The 22,644-nt window shown below is 47.3% G+C and overlaps 2 protein-coding genes across 12 annotated transcripts in view; both read right to left on the bottom strand.

Annotated features, from left to right (window-relative positions):
• The window catches only part of TRAK1 (trafficking kinesin protein 1), a 97,726-nt gene extending 84,140 nt beyond the window's left edge, over nt 1–13,586 (bottom strand). For 10 of the 11 annotated variants that reach the window (XR_003004366.1, XR_003004371.1, XR_003004365.1 and 7 more), the window contains exon 1: nt 4,233–4,407. The gene's annotated coding sequence lies outside the window, so the exon portion shown is untranslated. Of the gene's footprint in view, nt 1–4,232; nt 4,408–13,424 lie in introns of those variants that run through there. The other variant, XM_024754007.1, reaches the window with a different exon arrangement.
• LOC112405473 (translation initiation factor IF-2-like) overlaps nt 13,567–22,644 on the bottom strand; it is a 65,295-nt gene continuing 56,217 nt past the window's right edge. The window contains exon 3 of the mRNA XM_024753893.1: nt 13,567–13,721. Within this exon, the coding sequence (XP_024609661.1) occupies nt 13,611–13,721 (111 nt within the window). The 3' untranslated portion in view covers nt 13,567–13,610. The remainder of the gene's footprint in view (nt 13,722–22,644) is intronic.

Below are 22,644 nucleotides of genomic sequence, written 5' to 3'. Positions count from 1 at the left end.
TGTAACCCCACAAGGAATGTGAGAAAAGGTCTCTGGGCACACCTACCACCACCCTTGGGCATATCTCCAAATCTCCTGCCAAACACTGTTCATGAAAGACGTATCTGAATCCATCCAAAAGGTTAAATCACCTTCCCTATCATCCTAGGAAAGCCCAAGGAATTTCTAATACCCTTCACTGCCATTTCTACTGAAAATGGGTCAAGCAAAATGAGATTTCACGCTGAGAAACAATAAACTCTGGCTGCCTGGAGACTCCAACGATATGGAACAACTGTTCACGGCTTAACAATGCTGAGGAGAATGGGCTATTACTGGACCCAACAGGAGCCCTTTGAATTTTTATTTTTGGCTTCTCAGCTAAAAAGGGATATTTCTCTCTTATTGTTAAGTTGAAGTCCTGATACAGATCAGGGCTTGAAGGTCTAGACCAGCAGTCCACCAACTACAGTCCACAGTAAAATTTGGCCCCTTGCCTGTTTTTATAAATAAAATTTGCATTGGAAAAGAGCTACGCCCATTCCTTTAGGTATTGTCTGTGGCCGCTGTCTGCTACAACAGCAGAGACTACAGAACTGACAAACCTAAAATATTTACTCTCCGGCCCTTTAGGGATAAGTCTGCTAGCCCCTACCCTAGGCCATCGGAGCCCAGGTCCTTCCCCTACCCACCCCCACTGAGTTTCCTAGCCCAGCAGAGCTAAGAGACTAGGCAAAGGGCTTAAAGGTCACTGACACCACTTCAGGGGCTTTCCTGAAGACCACCTACATGCCTGTGCCATTCAAGACCACTACTGCTACCTGAGGGTCTTCTAAAATCCGGGCTGATCTTCCCTCATTCCCCACCCTTGCTATGGCTCACTTTGAATGAAGTATCATTTCGCAACTCAGTGACCTTGAGCTAGGCCATGGAACTTCCCTGGGCCAATGGAATGTGTCACTTACTGCATGTCCAATCAGAGGCTCTGACTGTGCCTGTGTGGTTACATTTGTCCCCTTGAGCTCCTGTCCCCTGCCAGGAGAAGAACACGGCCCTACACAGCTGCTGCCCGTCATCCCAAATCTTCAAATGAGACAAGTGAAGCAGACCTGAAATGAAGCTCAGGCATGGAAACTTAAGACAAAGAGCAAGGAGTAAATGTTGCAGTAGCCACTGTGAAATTGAGAGTTGTTTGTTACCCAGCATTTCTACAGCAAAACCTAACTAATACACACACCCAATTTAAAAGCATGTAAAGTACAGCCACCGATAACTAGGAGGATAAAGTTCACTGCATAGGACTGACATTCCATCACCATCAGGATCTCCTAACAAGTAGTCTAAGCAAGGAAGATGTGGCCACTCTTGGCTTTCATAACACCCTCCCTTAAAAAAACAACTCCTGGAATTAACTCCAGCAAACAGCAGATGGGAATAAAATAAAATAAAGCTGGGATGGACCAAGGCAGGAGAAGAGATGGGAGCAGATTTCTTTTGTTCTACCCATCTAAAGTTGCCGGCCCTACCTGTCATACTCTTTAGACAAGTAACTCCTCTCTCCTCCAATCCCTTTCAAAAGTTGCACACCCAGGGCACTGCAGGTGTCTGGTCTCAAGGTTAAGGCTACCACTCCAGTTGCTAGTGCTCCTCTGGCCCACTAGGTGGCGCTGCATCCGCACCTGGGCAGGCCCACACCCTCCCTCAGGTCCCAGACAAAGGGAGGAGAGGACACCAGAATACAAGTACTTCCAGGCCTGCCTCAGACTCAGACTTGACCCTTCCCATTTCTACTCTTCACAAACCCCTCCTTAAATAGAAATGAAATAGCACTGAGCAATGCAGTTCAAACCTACAGTTAACGACAACCTGAGCTGTCTGTTGTGAGGTTTTTTCAACACCGAAAAAAAAAGTGTAGTTATCAGATACACTGAAATCTAACGTGTTGGGTTGGGTGTGAGAACTGAATTCCTACGAAAAGAAGAGAAGGGAGGTCAGGGTTCCCATGCCCATCGGCTCTGCAAGACCTTCCTTCTCTCCCACCAAGAACATGACCCACATGCACGGTCCATCATGTAGATCAAAATCCAGTTTAGCGCTGAAAACCTTCTGGAAGAGGAAAATTCGAGTCTTGCCCTAAGCTGACTCTCTGGGGGTCTGGGCTTCGTGTTGGCAATCTCTGGCTCCTCTGGCCATACCAGGTCATTTTCTTCCACCTGCCTTAAAAAGTCCTTGCTAGCTTGAGACTGAAAAAGGGAATACTGCCTGCTATATCAGTAAACAAAGAATGTCACAGTCATCACCGATTGCAGCCATCACCAGACAGTGAGCTGGTGAGCCCTGAGGGAACTCGGGAAGGAAGAGAATACCTGCCATCTAGCAACCTTCAGACTGCAGCCACTCCCTACCGTGAGCCCGGAGGAAACTCAGGATGTGAAAACACAAGGATACTGGCCCCAGATAGCCGAGATGCCTATCAAAGGAATGATTTCAGTGAGCCCAGACTCTTTCATCTTCCCATACATAGAGAAGTGCTAAATTCCTTAACTTGGGATATCTGTTTGTTTTTAATTAACAATTATCTTTTTTAAATTTTATTTATTTATTTATTCTGGCTGCACAGGGTCTTCCTTGCAGCACACAGGGTCTTCCTTGCAGCACGCAGGATCTTCCTTGCGGCATACGAACTCTTAGTTGCGGAATGCACGCGAGCTCTAGTTCCCCCACTAAGGGTCGAACCCAGGCCACCTGCATTGGGAGCACGGAGTCTCACCCACTGGACCATCAGGGAAGTCCCATAATGATATTCTTTTTTTTTTTTTTTTTGTGGTACGCGGGCCTCTCACTGTCATGGTCATGGCTCACAGGCCCAGCCGCTCCGCGGCATGTGGGATCTTCCCGGACCGGGGCACGAACCTGCGTCCCCTGCATCGGCAGGCGGACTCTCAACCACTGCGCCACCAGGGATGCCCCAATGATACTCTTTTGACATTCAGACTACCTGCCCTTTGTTGCAAAACTTCTATATAACCTGGCTCCCCACTTGCCTCCTTGGAGCAGTTCTCTCAGGGTTACTTGAGATGCTGCCTCTGGGCTTGAAGTCCTAAAAATTCCCACCAAATAAAACATAACTCTCAATCGTTAGGCTGTGAATATTTTTGAAGTCGACAAGACTCACGCTGCCCCTGGCTTGTGCTCACTTGTCCACTGCCCAGTCCGTCCCCCTGCGGCATCAGGCTTGCAGTCATCATCCCCATGACGTGATGGGCACGTCACCTCCAAGCCAAACACCGTCCAACTCCCCACCGCTCAACTCCTGGACCCCATGCTCCCCCTCTGCCAGCGACCTCTGAAATCTGAAATCCACACATCTCCCTCCCTGCCCACAACCCCCAGTCCTCACAGTTCTGAAGACCCCCTCCCCTTGATCCCCCATATCGCCTCCATCGCCTCTTCCCATGCAGCTTCAGTCCCACAGCCCTCCCTCCCTCCCTCCCTCCCTCCCTCTGTGGTACTTTCGAGGCACCCACAGGACAAAACCCAACGCTGCACAAAACCAACAGTCCACCTTACTCTGCCCTGAAGCTGGGCTCCGGGGGGTGAGGGGTAATCACAAAGCATGATGGGTAGACGGAGAGCCCTAGAATGCCGTGGGCGCCCAGGCTCACCGCGCTTGGCACCCCATCTCCTCCTCCAGCACGGTGCCCAGGGGTGCCAGGGAAGGAAGTCCAATGGGCTGGTTAGGGTCTGAAACAGCCTCTCCCCGGGTGGGAAACTAGGGTAACACAGCCTCTGCGCAGCTTCCAGGTGCCCAGAGCGGAGGCGGGCTGGTCCTCTCTCCTTTCCTCCTCTCCCAGAGGTCACTTCCCTCCCGAAGACTCCCAGAACTCCCAGCCTTCAAGCCTCCTCTTCACTCCATTCCTCTCCCAGCACGTTTACCTCCATCCAAGAATTCAGAAGATGTCCTGCCCAGGGACTGCAGGCAGAGTGAGACAGGCCCTCCTCCCTCCATCCCCTCACCTGCAAGCTCACACCTTCACGACAAACCCCTGGGTTTCCCAATGAGCATTACAAAGCCCTTCATTATCACAGGAAGCCTGTTACCTAAGACACTACAGGGAAAGGGCCAGCTTTACAACAGGCCAACCTCACCTCTCCCACATGCTGGAAAACACCAAAGAACATTAACGCAGCACTCCCTGTAACCTGCTGTCTTTACCTAAGAGGTTCTGACTGAACGGGACGGCGAGGCTTACCATGTCTTCACCAACCGAGATCCACCTCCGTTGTCAAATTGTTTTACAAGGCAAAAAATTAAAAACTGTAACTGTTTCTTTTTATGCAGTGGGGGAGGGGAAACACAGGGAAGGGAAGGAGAGAAGGGAAGGAGTAGGGAGATGGGGAAACAGGTAGCACGGAGGAGAGAAAAGGAGTGGGAGGAAAAAGAAAGAGGTGGAGAGAAGAAGGGGGACGCAGTGGCGAGAGGAAGAAAGAAGCAAAGGAGAGAAGAAAGGAAAACTGAAAGCAAAAGTTCTCCAAGAGCGCCCTCTGGAACCAGAAAGCCTGCTGGCCCCTGTCTCTATTCGATTTCCCTATTCCGGACATTTCACATGTGACCTTTCGTGTCTGGCTTCTTTCAACGAGCACACTGTTTTCAAGGGTCATCCATGCCATAGCATGTATCAGTACTTCATTCTTTTTTATTCCTGAACTATATATACGCCATGGTATGAATATACCACATTTTGTTTACCCATTCATCAGTTGATAGACATTTGGGTTGCTTCTACTTTTTGGCTATTGTGAATAATGCTGCTTGGAACACTCACATAAAGTTTTGTGCGTGGAATTATGTTTTCATTTCTCTTGGGTACGTAACTAGGAGTAGAATTGGTAAGTCAAACAGTAACTAGTATGTTGAACCTTTCGAGGAACTACCAGACTGTTTTCCACAGTGCAAGCTTTCACCTTGACTGCAACATCATGAGGGACCCTGAGCCAGAGCCACCCAGCTAAGCTACTCCTCAATTCCTGACCCACAGAAATATGTGAAACTATAAATGTTTGCTGTTTCAAGCTGCCAAGGTTTGCGGAAGTTTGTTTCACAGCGAGGGATAACTAACAGATGAGAATTAAACGAAGTTAGACACAAAAGGTGTTTAGGACAGTGTCTAGCATATAATAAGTGCTCTATCAATGTTAGCTACTATTATCACAGTATCTTCCCACCACAGGGCCTTTGTTCATGCTATTTTCACTGCTTGGAATGCTCTTTCCCTCCCTCCCTTCCTGCTAGCTCCTACTTATCCTTCAGATTTCTGCCAAGACTACTTTCCCACAGAAACCTTCTTAGAAATGCCACTTCAGGGAATCCCCTGGTGGTCCAGTGGTTAGGACTCTGCACTTTCACTGCCAAGGGGCTGGGTTGGATCCCTGGTCAGGGAACTAAGATCCCACAAGCCACGTGGCGTGGCCAAAGAAAAGAGAAAGAAATGCCACTTCAGAAATCCCCTTTATACAATCTCTTAGCACCCTGTACTTCTGTGAATATCAAACATAGTCATAGTTAAATCGTTATCTGTGTAACTATTTTCAAGACATTTTCTCCTCTTCCGAAATATAAAAGACTCTCAACCTGGCACACCGCCCTGCCCTCTGTACACACAACGAAATCTCAAGAATACCTCTTAAAGGCCAACAACCCACTAGAAAAATGAGCAAAGACAAAAAACAGGTTGCCTGCGGAAAAAAATAGAAAGGAGGCAGAGACTCATTCATAATTAAAAAGAAACAAAATAAGATGAAATACCATTTTTTATGACTATCTGATTAACCATGATGAAAATGGTTGATCAAAACTCAGAGACTGCCACTTCCCCACATGGATGCTGGGCACTTAATGGGTGCAGGCTCTCTGGAGGGCCGTGCTGTGATGCACGCAAAATCCTAAATGCACATTTCCTGTTAGCCCACAGACATGAAGGATAAGTGACCCAAAAGATGTACATGCAAGAACGCTGTTCCTTGGAGCACTGTTAAAAAGCAAACACTGGAAACAACTTAAAGCATCCGTCAAGAGGGGACTGACAAAAAACAGAAGCTCTTTTTTGGCCACTGAGTGGCGAGTATGATGAACTCCCTGCCCTTATAGCTGCTACTTGCACAGCAACCCTGTCTGCAGGGGCAGTGCCTGCCTGCTCACTACATACCCTAATGAGGCCAGGTCCACACACCTACAATCAGAATCCAGGCTCCATCATTTTAATTTAGTTTCTCCTTTACATTACAGTAAGGCATTACACTGGTTCTGCTAAGATGATGTGTTTAGAGGGATTCGTTACCTATTAATTTTTGATTAATAAAGGAGGAACTACACAATGTTTGTTATAAAAAAAATGTCTGAGAAAAGCTGGTTTAAATAAATGGAGATGATAACGATACAGCCAAACGAGTGACTATAGAGCCATTGCAAAGCATAAGGCAATATTCCATGTACTGTAATGAAACAATCATAAGTAGTAGTTAATTTTTTTAATGCAGATTAGGGTATATGGTATGGTCCCATTTGTGTATTTCTAGAAAAGGAATTATGTGCATAAAAACTTCCTGGAATGATTTTTTTTAATGGTTACTGTACAGATGGACGAGTGATTGTTACCCTACGTTGACTATGCTTTGGTACAATTCCAAGTTTTACCATTTGCATGTGTTACTTTCATCATTTAAAACCTTAGCTAAATGAAATTATTAGAAGAGAAAAATCCACAATGAAGGAAGCTAAATAGGGTCAGAAAACAACACTACTGGATTGTAAACCCAAGGATGCCTGGTTTCCATGAGGGGACAGGCCACCCCACTCTGCACCTCCTTAAAGGCGAGGGTGATAACAGTACCTGCTTGGCAGGACTGTGCTGAGAAAAAGGTGAGTTTCCAGAGCAGTGCCTGGAAGCCTGCCAAGCACAGAGCAACTACTCAATACGTGTCAGCCATTGCTAGGATCTGTGATGGCTGTCAACTTGACTGAGCCATGGGGTACCCAGATATCTGGCCAAACATTATTCTGGGTGTTTCTGTGAGGGTGTTTTTGGATGAGATGAAGATTTAAATCGGTAGACTGAGTAGAGCAGATTCCCCTCCATGACGTGGGCAGGCCTCATCCAATCCACTGAAGGTCTGAAGAGAACAAAAAGGCTGACTCTCCCTCGAGTAAGACAGAATTCCTCCTGCCTGACTGCCCTCCAGCTGACATCAGCTTTTTCTTACCTTTGGACTCAAACTGAAATACTGTCTCTTCCTAGGATGGCGAGCCTGCTAATCTCTGGACTGGAATTACACCACTGGTTCCCCTGGATCTCCAACTTGCCAACTACAGATCTTGGGACTTGTTAGCCTCCATAATTGTGTAAGCCAATTCCTTATAGTATGATATATATATGTAATATTATATATATATATCCTGTTGGTTTTCTCAGGAAAGCCCTGACTAATACAAGATTTATGAAATTTGATTTGTTCCAGGTCTAATTACAGTTACAAAGTTTCTGTTCATAATAGTTTCACTTGATTTGCTCAAGTCTGTCAATGTTCACACAAGATCAGACGTCAGAGAAGAAAGTCAAGTTTCTCTGGGCCGTGAGTCCCAGAGTCACCAGTGAACTGTGTGGCTGGGAGAACATCCAAACCCAGCTGCAAGGCACACCCAGCACCCTCTCTTGCTGAATCCCTGGAAAGCCCCCTACAGCAAACCTCCGCAGAGTGGGACAAACAGGGTGCTGACGGCAGAGGCCCACATCTGGCCGCTTCAGTCCCACTAAAGAGCATCTTGAACGAAGTGTGTGTGAAGTGACACTTGCTCTAATACTTGCAAAACAAATTAATGTAAATCCATTATGAAAACTTGGCATCTAAAAGAACACCCTTAGGAATACTATTTGTGGCTGGGACCAAAGCACCCCTGATCAATTCTTTAATAAGATTACTCTTTACTTTTCTTGTAATTTATTATTTGTCAGCTTCCTAAAATGGTTTAAAGTAGGCAAGGACTAACACCAATACATTAGGTGCATTAAAAACCTGCTTCAAATTCAGAACGAAGCCAATTAGGAGGATAAAAATATAGCAGGCACCTGCAACTGTAGCCTCCCAATCACATGTCAAGAATCTTACTAATACATTTTAACTAAATTTTACAGTATATGTCAAAACCTTGTGTGATAAATATTCTACCCACTCACCTAAGGATGAGAAATGGAGAAGCAAGGTCAGCTGGTAACTCCCAATCTCATTTACAGCATGTTTAAAAGGCAAATGTGAATGTTTTGTGTTTTGCTGAAGGTTAAGTGTTAGCTCTAAAATCAGCATAACAAGGCCCTCCTCCTGCACTGCATTTGCAAAAACAAAACAACTGCTAAATAGGGGCCATTCCACTGAGAGAAGAAGCAAAGAACATTTCTAAATGATAAATTTGAAAAAAACTTGTAATTCCCTAGATTCTAATTCACGTTTTCTCTCTCTGTGAAAGAAGAGATGTTTCACTGTCCATTCTTTTCTGTTTCACCTAGCCAAGTAAGTACCATTTACATCATATATTTTCAATGGAAAACACAGTAAAAATTTTATTCTAGACAGGAATTGACAAGCAAAATTTTACATTCAATTCATAAAAGAAGTCCATAATACTTTAATTTGAGCATGTTTTCAGAGGACAAATCATCAACTCTGATGGCTTTAAATCAGTGACAGAAAAGGGACAAATCTGAAATGGTGGCCCTGTGATGACAAGGACACCAGACAGGACAGTTCCCATAAGCATAGTGGCAGCAATCCTGTCCGGGTCACAGCGAGTCATTTCCACCTCTGCCCACCTCCAGGGCTCTGAGGGAGAGGCCAGAGCTCATCTACGGACACCAGCAAAAAGCTGGCCTCGAACAGATACTAGTTGAACAGAATTATTGAACAAGCCTGAAAATACTTTAAATACACAGACACAGACACACACACACACACACACACACACACACACACCCCACAGCATCTCCATTATCTCCCAACCAGAGTCTCATCTGTCTTGAAACCTAAAACTGAATAGAACAGGGCAAGAGGAGCTCATGCCTCTGAGGAACTCACTGGTTTGTGGCCCAGCAGATTGTGAGTAACAGCATATAGACAGGACAGAAACCAGACGGGTCATCAATCATCAGACTCTGATCAGCCTGGAGGAAGTGAGGAGAAACGTCAGCCCCACATCAAGAGACAAGCCAGAGCAGAACTCATTAGCAAGCTCGCCGTCACCGGGGTGTGGATGGAGGTACCGGGCCAAGCACATTTAGTACAGAAAAAAAGAAAAGTGGGGCAGAAAAGAGGGAAGGAGCGGGGGAGACACCCTGCCTGACTCTGTTCTTCACCTCCTGAAAAATTCCTTGCTGACCCAGACACCAGGTGAAGCTTTAAGAAACCAGGATAAGACACAGGATCAGGAGAATCAGTAGGAGAGGCCAGAAGGGGCCTCAGAGACTGTGGTCAGCCGCTGCAGAGAATTTCAAAGAGCAAGGTGGTGGAGTCCAGAAGCCCGGTCCCAACTCAGACCCACTGCTCATGGCCCTGCAGGGGTCACCTGCCTCCCCTGAGCCTGGATGAGGGGCTGAGGGGTGAGCAGCCTCCGAGGTCCCTCTGCTCTGCCTGTCAATAACTCGATACTGCAATTCCCCACCCCAGGTCCAAGGACAACCCGCCAAGCCGAACAGAACAGGAGAGAAACAACTTTCCCTGTGGCCTTTTCACCCTTCCGGCCGCAACTTTCACAAAGAAAAGCAACAGTGGACACGCCGGGCAAACACACTTACCACATGAGCTTGTCCGAATGAGCCTGCCTGGGCAGAGTCTTGGCAGAGGCTGGGCCCTCACGGGCTGCTCAAACTGAAATACCAATGCCATGTGCAGAAAGAAACTCCAACAGCAGTTCAGAGTGAACAGCGATCCCCCATTAGCACCCAACCCGGGCAGCACTTCAGCACAGCCAGCTTCTGTACCTACTCAGCAGTTCTCTGAGCTTGCTTGTTGGGGCAAATCCTAAGACTACTCGCTGCCCTGGAAGCACAATGGGTTACGTAACTAGAGGCAGCATGGGCACCCTATCGGCTCATCTTGTTAAACTGCCCCAAGAAGAAAATGACGCACCCCAAAATGTGATATCCCTAGGTTGAGGATAAGGGGAGGGAGAGGGGGAGCAGGGCTTTGTGATGGGCATTTGGGCTTTGCCTAAAAATTAAAGAGGAACAAAAAGCCTGCTGTTCATCTCAGCGCTCCCCAGGAACTGTGGGTGGCGTGGATTTGTTAGAGGCCGGGTGCCAAACGGTCTCCCAGGACTGCACTTGGCAAAGCCCTTGGAGTCCACATACGCATTCTCGGAGAAACTCCAGATCTCTGGAAAATGTTTTCTGTTCTGTGTCTTCCTCTCAGTGACCGACAAATGAGACTTTAACCTGAGCGTGTTCTGTGTTGTCGGGCTGCATCTTAAACATGTAACAGTGTCTGTGTTTACGCTCCTGTTTACCAAGCCACCGCCAAACGTGACAGCACTGAGCTGCTTCTCAGCTGTCTTATGGTGCTTGCTACAGATGTTCCAGCAAAGAACCCCCAGTTACCACGCCCCATAGCCTTTGAAGTTTCAGCACTGCAATTCTGCCATTACTTGGCCCTCGGTTGTCATGTTCAAAGCGAAACGACTTTGACAAGCTAAATGTTTCCCGGATTTCACTGGCACAGATGCCACTAGAATCCCAGTGATTAGCTCATGTGTTTAGACAAATGAAGATGCAGTTGGGACACTGCCTCCTCCGAGAAGCCCTCCTAGTCTCCCAGATCCTTTCCCCTCCAAGGCTCACCCAGGCACCCTCCTTGATGCTCTCCCGTGTGCTGTGCTTATCACTGGTGTAACCATTCTGCACAGCCTATTTCCACTCATCTACGTCCCCACCCAACTGGACAGTATTCCTTGGTGGGGGGTGGGGGGCAGGTGGCAGGGAACACATACCCCGGGGGTCATGACCTACATGCAAGCCCCGCCCCTTAGAGCTCAGGGTCTTAGGCCAGATGCTGAACCTTTCCTGATTTAGTCTCTTTACCTGTAAAAACAGGACAACAGTCTCCATTTAATGGGGATGCGGTACTAATTAAATGACACAACTCATTCATTCAGCAAATGTTTACTGAGCACTGGCCACAGGCGGGCGCTCTTTCAGACACTGGGACTCGGTGATGCACAAAGTCCTTGCCCTTAGCGAGTTTCTATTCTACTGCAAGTTTGGTCAACGAAATACAAACATGTAGTACTCAGGGCTAAGTATGGGGAGACAGCTAAAGCAGGTAAGGGAGATGGGGAAGGTGGGTGTGGACCACCCTCTATGCAGGGGAGTCACAAAAGGCCTCTAAGGAAATGCCATTTGGAGAAAGTAAAGAAGGAATCAGGAGGACATCTAGGGTTAAGGCGATCCAGGTGCTGAGCAGCAGCAAGAACAAAGGCCCTGAGGTGGGATGTGCCGGGTGTATCCAAGAATTAGTGAGGAGGCCGGTGTGTCCGGAATGGAGTGAGTGAAGAGGAGATAGGTCAAAGGGGCACAGGCAGCCCTGTCACTTAGGCCACGGTCAGAAGGGAGCCCGCTGGAGGTTTGGAGCACAAGAGTTAAACCACCTGACGTGGTATTTAAAAAGCCACTCTTTTGGCTGGGCAGAGATTGGATTACACAGAGGCAAGAAGGGAAACAGGAGGCCCAGTTAGGAGGCCACTGCAATGATCCGGGCGTGAGATGAAGGTGGCTTGGACCAGGGTAGTTACTGTGGGGTTGGTGAGAACCAGTCAAACTCTGGACACACTGGGAACAAAGAGTCAACAGACTTCCCAGCAAACCAGGGTCTGATAGAAATACAGAGGTCATGAATGCTTCCAAGGCTTCTGGCCTGGGCAACTGGAAGGATGTAAGTACCATTTAGAAAGACCGCAAAGAAAGCAGGTGGAGGGGGAAATCAGGAGTTCATTTCTGGCCAAGTTAGTCAGAGATGCCCAACAGGCGTCCAAGTGCAAGTGTTGTTATGTGGAGTCAGACGGACACATCTGGCCTTCGGGGCAAAGGTCCAGTCTGAGGACAGGAACTGGAGTGCTCAGCGTAGAAGCACATTCTAAATCCCAGAGCCCGCGTGAGATCACTTAGGGCGTGGGTTACCCGAGAGCGTGAAGGGCTGAGCCCCGGGGCCCCCAAAGTTCCCAGAGGGGAGCAGCTAGCAAGGTCGGGACCCAAAGCCAAGGGAGGACCATATTTCCAGGAGAAGGGGGTGGTCGGCAGTGTCAACTCCTGCTGAAAAGGCTAAGGATGGACCCCTGAACCGAATGAGGCCGTCAGCACTGGGGGCACGGTGGGGTCACAAGCCTGCTCGCGGTGGACACAGGAGCAAAACAGGAGGAAAAACAGAGCAAACCGAAGAGCAGAGACACAGGCGCTAGCTGCAGGGAAAGCAGAGCAAAGAAGGATTCTTTTTAAGAAGGGAGAGATGATAGCATGCTTTTGTGCTAACAGAAAAGATCCAGGAGCAAGGAGAAATGGATGGTGTAGTAGAGAGAGGGCGGGGGCCGGAAGCGTGTCCTTCAGGGCACAGGCAAGCAGCAGTAGGATTTAGTGCACACGTGGAGGGGAGGCCCCTGGTGCAATCGGGAGCTCAGGGGGTCAGCACCCAGGCATTCGGCTGGGATCCCGGCACCTCCAAGCCCCTCACACCCAGGAAGCTCTTGACATGGGGTGGGGCTGGGGGCCCTCAATGCCTAACTGGAGAGAGAACAGGGGAAAACTACACACCATTCCCACTCAGAGCCCCCTCCTGTGAGGGCTCCAAGCAGTTGTCTCAATGATCCCTTGAGGAAAGACACAAACGAGAGCTCCATTACAACGTGCCTGAATAGCAGGTGTGGCCAGTGCGCTGGGGGATGAGCGCCCTGTTCTCAAGACACTGGGAAGGCATGACTGACAAAACTCGACAAAGTTTTTGTCTGTGCAAAACCTGACAGTGTACAAAGGGTGCTGCAGGGAGTTCCCCACTGCTGCAGCCCACAGCATCATGGCATGTTATTTCCATTACACCTATCTTATGTCTGAAGAAACTGAGCCTCAGAGAGAGGGGCAGGGGGCCAAACTACACTGAGCCCCGCTACGGGCCAGGGACGCTGCTCAAGGTTCAGTGATCCCGTCTTTAACCTTCACGACAGTTCTATGAGGTGCTGTCTTCATCTCAGACAAGTCAGTTCTGGATGGCCAGTCTCGTGATCCCAAAGCTCAGCCTCTTTGCACTTCGGTAGTCCCTCCCCACTCTCCACATCCCTCCCCGGGAACCACTCCTACGGCCCCACCCTTCCCTGGCCCTCACTGACTTCCCCCGTTCCTGGCAAGGAGAGGTGCCCTTACCAGTGATGGTGCAGGCATCCCGGTACCCTCTGCAGCCGGGAGCATCTTCCACAGCCTCGCTTACATAGTGTTCCTCAGGGATGCCCGGGCTGCAGGCTAGGACTGCATGGTTGCACGCCTCCGAAGGGGGCACGGAGTTGGCCAAAGTGTCGTCGTGCAGAGCTGTGGCGTCCAGCTTGGCAGGATTCACGGGGAGGTGCCCACTGCCATCGGGGACCCCGCTGCCGGAGTCAGGGGCAGTCGGGCAGACGGCCCCCAGGAGGTCTGGCACACCAGCAGCGGCTCCTCACGGGGAATCTATGGGACAATCCAGAGAGAGGAGCTCAGTGACTTAGAGTCTCTGAAAAAAAAAGAACAGAATCTTCAGAAAATAAGGACCCCGAGATGATGTGGGATCAGACTGTAAATTCTGTTTCCTTCAAGCCAAGGTACTTCCAATTGAATTCTTCAGTTTCGATAAAAGAACTGCAAGGGAAGTTCCATTCAACCAATCAGGTACCAGTACAGAACAAAATACAGAGTGTGTGGCTTCATTTACTAACTGAAACCTGTCTTGAAGCAGCTCTAAGCAAATCAACAGACTGGACCACAGCTAAAATGATGACACCTACCCTGAAATGAGCATACCCAGGTCACCTGGCAGCCACATGGAGCGTGGGAAGAGCTATGCATGAGCATCCTGGGGGAGACATGCACCCCTCTAAAAAAAAGCCATCTTTTTTTTGTATATTGAATTATGTAAGATGTGATACCTCTCTTAAACCCTTTCCAACCACCGTATATTCTCAACTCTCCAAGAGCTTTACGGCATGCCCCAACCTTGAGCTACAGCATGAAATTAGAAGACTTCTTTAAGAATATGATGCAAACTACAGACCTTATGCCAAAAAAACACACGCAGGTTCAGGAAAATCAGCCCATTCATAGGCTCTCAGGAATCCAAGGGCAGCAGGTTAAGGGTCTGGGGACTAGCAGGTCACTCTCTCTAGGGGCCATTCCAGCAACATCAGCCTGACCCAGGGTCCACACCCCCGCGTAAAATCTGGATGGGCCTAAAAAATACCTGCTAGAAAAGGGATGGTGCATGGCAGAGGCTACTGAGAACCCCACTTGGTTCCAGTAACAGCAAACCTACATGCAAGAGATGTCTCCACACGGTTCAGGAGAGCGCTACCGCCTTAGACATTAACTTTCAATTCAGCCACGGGCCCTTTCCTCCCAGCCCACCTCCACATACCACATACTGTGGGTATGCACACATATACCCAGAAAAAATGCCAAACATGACCATCATGAACAAGACAGAAAGCCTGAGAAACATTCTTCAGCAGGACAGTTCTCAAAGTGTGGCCTGAGAACCCCCGGGGTTCCCTGAGACCAGTTTAAATGGTCTGCAAGGTCAAAATGATTTTCTAAGGTACTTTCACTATCATTCTCTCATAGATGGTACGATGGAGCTCTCCAGAGATTTCCATGATGTGTGATGATACATTTGCTCTGAAGGTTAACGAAGGGAATGTGTACTTCTGAATCCTTGTGGTTTAAAATTTTCTGTTTTGATTTTAATACAATATATGTAAATCAAGGTGACACACATGAACAAAAGCTCTTTGGGATCCTCAGTCATTTTCCTGGGACCAAGAAAGTTTGAGAATTATTGTTCTAGTAATGATATATTTACAGTTCATTTTTTTTTTAAATAAGAAAAAAAGAGAAAAAAGAGGAAAGTTAACAGAGATTTACTCAACATGGTGCAGTCAGTGATGAAGGGAAACTACAGCCCTCAATATGAAGTTATTTACCAAAATACACCAAGAGTTCCTATTGTAAATGGTGATCAACTCCCTGCCCTCATTAAAATGAACACACAAATATAAAGTAGGAAGAGGTGCGGGAGCCTGTACATCCCTGGTGAAAAGTGATAGGGAGCCAGAGATAAAAAACAGGATTGTATCAACAACATCTCCTCAGTGATTCAAGTACAGACAAACGGAGAAGCCGCCCAGTAAGAAAAAGCCTGGAATTCTCAAGAAGAACTCCCAAAATATTGTGGGCAGCAGAGGCCTGAGGGCGTGGACTAGAAGACCTTCCAGAAGGGAACCAATTAAGCTATTGTTATAGGGTACTCTGAGATGTTTAAAGACATAACGACCCCACTCTTCCCGAGGAGCTGCAGGTACTCGGACCACACCTTGTGAGCTATCACTATTAAACAGATGGACAAAAAGAACTCAGAGGTGGGGAATACAAGCTAAGTAGGCATGGCAGTGAAATTAAACCAGGGACACTTAAAAGAAGAAAAATGGACAAAGGATATGAAGATTCTCTCCCCTCTCCAAAAAAGAAGTATACAAACACACACACCAAACATTTTCAGGACCCTTAATTGTGATCCAAAAAAATCTCTTTATCAGACTGACAAAGATTTAAAAAGTATAACAATGCTCAATTTGATAAGACTTTTAAGAAACTTATAGTGGAGAGATGGGTAATAAATTCAGAAGGACAGCTTGGCTAAATGCATGTGGCTTTTTGGCCCGAGGATGCACAGACCAAGGGTGCTTATCACAGTGAAAGGTTAAGAACAAGCTAACACGTAACAGAGAGGATGGAGCCAATTACGGTGCATCCACAGAGACGTGAACTCTGCAGCTGCTAAAAGGAAGTGTCAGACCAGATATGAATTGATCAGCGTGGAAGGATGCTCTACACAGAGAAATGGTAGGTAATGAACATGGGCTCTAAAAGGTTTTGAAAACTCATTAATGGATTGGACCCTCATTCGAATTTTCTTTAATCTGTACTTCGACGCAGTCTATATGATCCTTACACAAAAGTTTGAAATAGTTTCTCCCTTTGCAAAATGCCATTGTCCCCCTGAAATCAATAGGGTTTTTTTAATATTGAAATATAATTAACATACCATATTTTGTTAGTTTCAGGTGTACTACATAGTGATTTGACATTTGCATACGTTATGAAATGATCACCATAAGTCTAGTAACCATCTGTCCCCACCAATCAATGTGGTTTTTAAAACAAAGGGTCAAAAACATAAAGATTTCTTAAAGAGAACTTCAATCATGGATTTTACAACGTTTGCTTTCATTTTCTATAAAATGAGGGAGTTGGCCTAAATCCCGATCACCAGCCCCAAATCACTACTGTCCCTCCTCCTAGTACCTTCGCTTCAACTTACAGCTCTCACGCACTAACGCAGAAACACAGCCAAATAGTTCAAGTAAGTGCAAACATTTTCTCAAAAAAACAAATTTTGGAGACACCAGCCCGTGCTCACTCAAGCCTCAAGGGGAACTCAAGCAGCCACATTCAAGTCCAAAGTCCCCTTTTTATGGGCATCAACTGGCAAAGCCTTCAAAAGCTTGAGAAGCCCTCTTTTTTTTTTTTTAAAGTAAAACAAAACTACTCCAATTGATTTTTTTCATCTCAAACCCCAGTTAAAATAATTAAGCACACAGATGTGTATATTCAGCATTCACATACATACCAACTTGAGGTCCATCATATCCCACGATTTGTGAATTTTAATTCTCACCATATGACTTTTTTGCCAAAACAGTATTTTTGTTTTACTGTGGTTAAAAACAAACACGTAACGTAAAAGGTACCATCTTAACCATCTTTAAGCTCAGGAGTGTTAAGTACTCCACACTGTTGCACAACCCATCTCCAGAACACTTTGCATCTTGCAGAAATGAAACTCTGTACCCGTTAACCAATAATCCCCCACTTCCGCTCCTGCCAGCACGGGGCAGCCACCAGTGTGCTGTCTATCTGTATCTCTATGAACTCACTACTCTTAGTGCCTCCTATAAGAGGGATCCTACTGTATTTCTCTTTTAGTGACTAGCTTATTTCACTTAGCATAATGTCCTCAAGGTTCATCCATGTTGCAGCATGTCAGAATTTCATTCCTTTTTAAAGGCTGGATAATATTCCACTGCGCTGAGAAACCCTTCTTGAAGTAAAAAGATCAATCTTTAGCCCATGAAAATCTAGTGGGAAATAATCTAAATCTCTATCAATACAAAAGCAGTTTATAAATTATGGCCCGCCCAAATCACTGGATTTTATAAAATAAGATTATCCACATAAGGCACTTACATCCATGCCAGGTACATATCACATTCTCAAAATAATCATTATCATTGAAAGTATCATTTCCAGACTCTGGGAATCAGGCACCCTTCTGGACTCTCCGCCAATATCCACATGCCAACATTTCCAAACCTATTATATTTATATCGTGAAACCTTTTGCCACAGGACATCTGGCCCCATGGCATTTATTTCATGGAACAGACTTTGGGGAAAGCTTCTCTGTATTTGGCAAACCTCCATACCTTCATCACCCCCTGTCCAGGACTCATCTCTCCCACAGGCTGTGGGAGCTCCTTGAAAGCATGGGCTGGCCCTAGCACCTGTTAGTTACTGAGTAAACATCTGCAGAATAAATAATAATGAATGAAACAAGGGGTTTGGTCCAAACGACCTGAGGATTTCCTGAAGCTACGAAGCTGTAGTTCTATGATCCATACAGGAACCAAAGGGTCAAAACTCCCAAATTACACACAGCTAACCCTGAAGATTCACAGAAATCAATGGGGAAACTTTCTGAAACACTCCTGAGGTGTTCCAGGGATGCAGACCACCTCCCATGGGCCCTTCAGAATGGCCTCAAATGAACCTCACTTCATCCTTTCCAATACAGATCAACATACACCAAATGTGGTGTCACGATTAAACGTGTAAGATCATCCATATACAATAATTCAGGAATCAGGAAGCCTCATTTACAGACCACTGAAAATCTGGGTTGCAAGTCCCTCATCCAGTTTCTAGAAGAAAGAGTCACAGCAGGTACCCTCTGAGGAGACCCAGGGACCGTGTAGTGCCGAGTGGTGCTCAGAAGGACACCGTTAAGGACTCAATTTCCTAGGACAACTGTCTATCAGTGTTTTTATTCATAATGCAGTTTTTCTGCTGATCTCTAACAGCTCAAGGATCAGAAATAAACAGAGCCAGGCATCTGATCAGACTTGCAGAGGAGGCAAGCCTCCACTGTGGGAGAGACCGCCTAGCACATGGCCTCAACGACCCCAAAACATCGTTTGGGGTGAAGAGGCGAGAGATGAGTTCCTGTAGGTCTCCAGCCTCAGTTTCCTCCTCTCTGAGGTAATAACACCCACACCTCTCGGACTGTTAAACTGATTACGGACACAGATGCAAATAATGTCCCCAGCACAGTGCTAATTAAGCACACGGCAACCCTCCAAGTTCACACACTCTCAAAGCGGTCACCTCCCCCTGAAAATGATTCATTTACTGTCTAAGAGAAGTGACCCTTGCATGTTCCTCAATTTTCACAATTTCCCACACCAGTATTCTGTTAAGGCAGTGCATAATTGTAAAATCTTAACAGTGTCGACTTTTGTTGAGACTTACGGTGTGCGCCAGGTACTATGTCAAGTGCTTTGGAACCTCTAACTTCTACCACCTGCCGCTGGTCACCTCTCTCTTAGCTGAGTACTGCTACCCGTTCCATTTTACAGCTGAGGACAAGAATGCTCAGAGAGGGTCAGTAACTTTCCAAAGGTCACAGAGCCAGCAGGAGGGGGAATCCAGGTCTGAACTGAGATGAGTGATGGGAACCCCATGGGAAAACGATCCTCGGCACCTGGTTACTGCCCCTCACTCTAATGTACGCGGGCATTTCCAAGGCTTCACACGGGGTTCAGGAACAAAGCAGCCACAGCCCTGGATGCTCTCTGGCTCTGGCCAACCCTGGCACACCAAGCAAAAGGCTTCTTTCAGGCAGAGGGAACAAACGAGGCTTAAGCAAAGTGAGAGTGGATGGCCCTGAGAGATGAAAGCGCCTCTGTCTTATCGATTCTGCTTGGGGAGCCTTTGGGAAGGAGAGATTTTTTTTCGCAGAGGAGTGAGAAATTCTGCAACCTGGTCAAATTTTCAGCAAAAGAGGTACCAGGAAACGAAGCAGGAAATAGTACCCAAGGAGGCAGGCTGTTTTGCATTTGAGCTGAGAGGGATCTCCCGCCTCTCGCCTGGGGCCCTTGGCCCAGGTCCAGTGCCTCACTCTTCTCCGCAACTCGTGATCAAGATTCCAGCCCCTAGGCTGTCAAAGAGTACTGACCAAGCTGCTCAAGCCTAATGCAGTTTGCTGCTGACAGAATACATGTGTGCACGATTTCCTTCCCCTCCAGCATGGGATTTTTGTGGCTCAGAATCTGAGCAAAAACTCCAAGAGCTGTGTGACACTGAGGGGATGGTGTCACTCCTCTGGGCCTCAGCCACCCCATCTGAACAAAGAAGAGACTGAGTGAGCAACAAAAAGCCAGTGGCCTTGCAGATAAGCCATGCCAGGAACCCCAAGTGCAGGCAGGTGGAGCTGCAGGAGGGCTTCTGTGTCCTAGTCAGCCCTTCCCCCACTGCCCCAGTGCTATTAGCATGAACCCTCTGCCACCCACCTGTAGGCAACTTCTGGCAGGAGAGCCAAGCGATACTGTGCAGACAGAGCTGCCCTTTGTGAACACAGATCACCTGTTTCCCTAGGGCTAAAGGAGGCGCTTCCTCCAGGACAAACTCAGAGGCTGTCAGGAGAAAACCAGAACAGAGCTTCGGGGTTGGCGGCCCAACAGGTGACAAGGAGAAGCCCGTGCTGGGTGACCCCCTCCATGGTCAGCCAGGTGCCTGCACTTTCAAGGTTTATGTTTGGGGGGCAGAGGCAGCCAATGTATCTGGGGGACTGACTTACTGTCACAGTTCAGCAATTCTGAACAAACAGGTCCCAGCGCAGCAAAAGTTTTCAAAACGGGATGAATTGTTCTCCAGGGTCATATCAGCCCTCTATTGCTATTGTGACAAACTGCCACAAATTTAGTGGCTTGAAATAGTCATTTTTCAAGTCACAGTCCTATAGGTTAGCAGTCTGACACGAGCCTCGCCGGGCTCCAGCGGAGGCGTCAGCAGGGCTGCGCTCCTTCCTGGAGCTCCGGGGGAAAACCCGTATCCAGGTTTATTCAGGTTGTTGGCAGAAATCAGTTACTTGTGGTTGCAGGACTGAAGACCATACTTCCATGCTGGCTGTTAGCCGGGGGCTGGTCTTTGTTCCTAGAGGCTGCCCGTGTTCCTTCTCCTCCTTTCCTCCTTTCCATGGGCTCCTAGAGGCCTCTCTCCAGTCCCTGCATGCGACCCCTACATCTCAGAGCCGGCAAAGGCATGTCGAATCCTTCACACACTCTATCTTCTCCTTCTGCTGCATCTTTCTAGTCCCCTCTTCTGTCCTTTTCTGTTTTTAAGGGCTCATGTGATCACACTTCAGATAATCCAGGACAATCTCCCTATCTTAAAGTCATGTGACCAATAGCCTTAATTCAACCTGCAAAGTCCCCTCATAGCAGTACCTAGATCATTACTTGACTGACGAACCAGGCGACAGGAGCCTTGAGAGAACAACTTCAGAATTTTGCCGCCCACAAGGGCCTTCGGTTCTAAAGGCACAGTATGCTTTAGAAGCCCCCACTAGCCCCAAGCCTACTGAGAAGGCAGACCACAGTCAGCCCACAGCCTCCCAGGCCCTTTCAGCCCCAGAGCAAGATGACTCAGATCCAACGATGGGTACCACACAGGACTGGGTTTTAGTCCCAGCCCAGCCACCCACTACTGACTGCAGTCCCGGGTCAGGTTCCAAGATGTCTCATCTATAAAATGTGGGTACGACCAATGGTTGACAAGCTGCCGGAAGAAGCAGACACAATGAAAGGAAATGGCCTGCCAGGCCTAGGACGGCAGGCCTGAGACCGAATCAAACGTCTGGAGACCCACCTTAGGGATCACAAGCATTTAGCACCTGGACATGCAATGGAGGCACTTTTTCACCACATTGTTTCTATCTTAGGAATAATCTCACATGAGGCCAAGGAACTTGCAGGCTGTGGATAGTCCGAAAGGAAAAGAGCCATTTGAAATCAGGGTGAGCACCCCAGAACCTTGATACCTGCTTGAGGCCGACACGCTCGCAAAGGATCTTGACTAAGGCATGACTAGCACCAGGGTTCCCCCCTCTCTGGCCAGGGCTATTTGCTTTGATGCTATCTTACAGCTACTTCTCTGAGCAAACGGCTGCCTGCTTACATGGTGATAAGATGAACATGTGCTTTTTGCAAGTGCAGAGAGCCCCAGCACTCCTTGCAAAATGAGCTACAGGTCTGGCACTGGGCTTGTTCATTTACATGCATGATCTCGTTTAAGGATCACAACCTATGAAGTAATATCCGTATCTGCTTTTTACAGGAGAGAAAACAGCCTCAGAGAGATTAAATTACTCTCCCAGGATGTGAACCTAGATTTGAATGGCTCCAAAGATGTTGCTGTATTACAGTTTTGAGTGTATTGTGCTTTATGTCCTTAAAGTTGTTCGAAGTCCAGTGGAGAATCAGATATTTCATGGGGTCCTCGACCAATGATCATTCTCCTGCATCTAGCCACTGTCTCTCAAAACAATGCTCTTGCCATAACAGAGGCAAAGGAACTCAAAGCGAGGACCCCACTGAGACCACTCAAGCCTGTATAAGAAATATGCACACCCTGAATTCAAAAAGAGTCATGTACCAAAATGTTCATGGCAGCTCTATTTACGATAGCCCGGAGATGGAAACAACCTAAGTGCCCATCATCGGATGAATGGATAAAGAAGATGTGGCACATATATACAATGGAATATTACTCAGCCATAAAAAGAAACGAAATTGAGCTATTTGTAATGAGGTGGATAGACCTAGAGTCTATCATACAGAGTGAAGTAAGTCAGAAAGAGAAAGACAAATACCGTATGCTAACACATATATATGGAATTTAAGAAAACAAAATGTCATGAAGAACCTAGGGGTAAGACAGGAATAAAGACACAGACCTACTGGAGAACGGACTTGAGGATATGGGGAGGGGGAAGGGTGAGCTGTGACAAAACGAGAGAGAGGCATGGACATATATACACTACCAAACGTTAAGGTAGATAGCTAGTGGGAAGCAGCCGCATAGCACAGGGAGATCAGCTCGGTGCTTTGTGACTGCCTGGAGGGGTGGGATAGGGAGGGTGGGAGGGAGGGAGGCGCAAGAGGGAAGAGATATGGGAACATATGTATATGTATAACTGATTCACTTTGTTATAAAGCAGAAACTAA

This window comes from Neophocaena asiaeorientalis, unplaced genomic scaffold (assembly GCF_003031525.2).
Source record: "Neophocaena asiaeorientalis asiaeorientalis breed wild unplaced genomic scaffold, Neophocaena_asiaeorientalis_V1.1 scaffold121, whole genome shotgun sequence".
Classification (NCBI taxonomy): domain Eukaryota; kingdom Metazoa; phylum Chordata; class Mammalia; order Artiodactyla; family Phocoenidae; genus Neophocaena; species Neophocaena asiaeorientalis.
The sequence above is the reverse complement of the archived record's forward strand: the minus strand, read 5'-3'. Positions and strand labels throughout refer to the sequence as shown.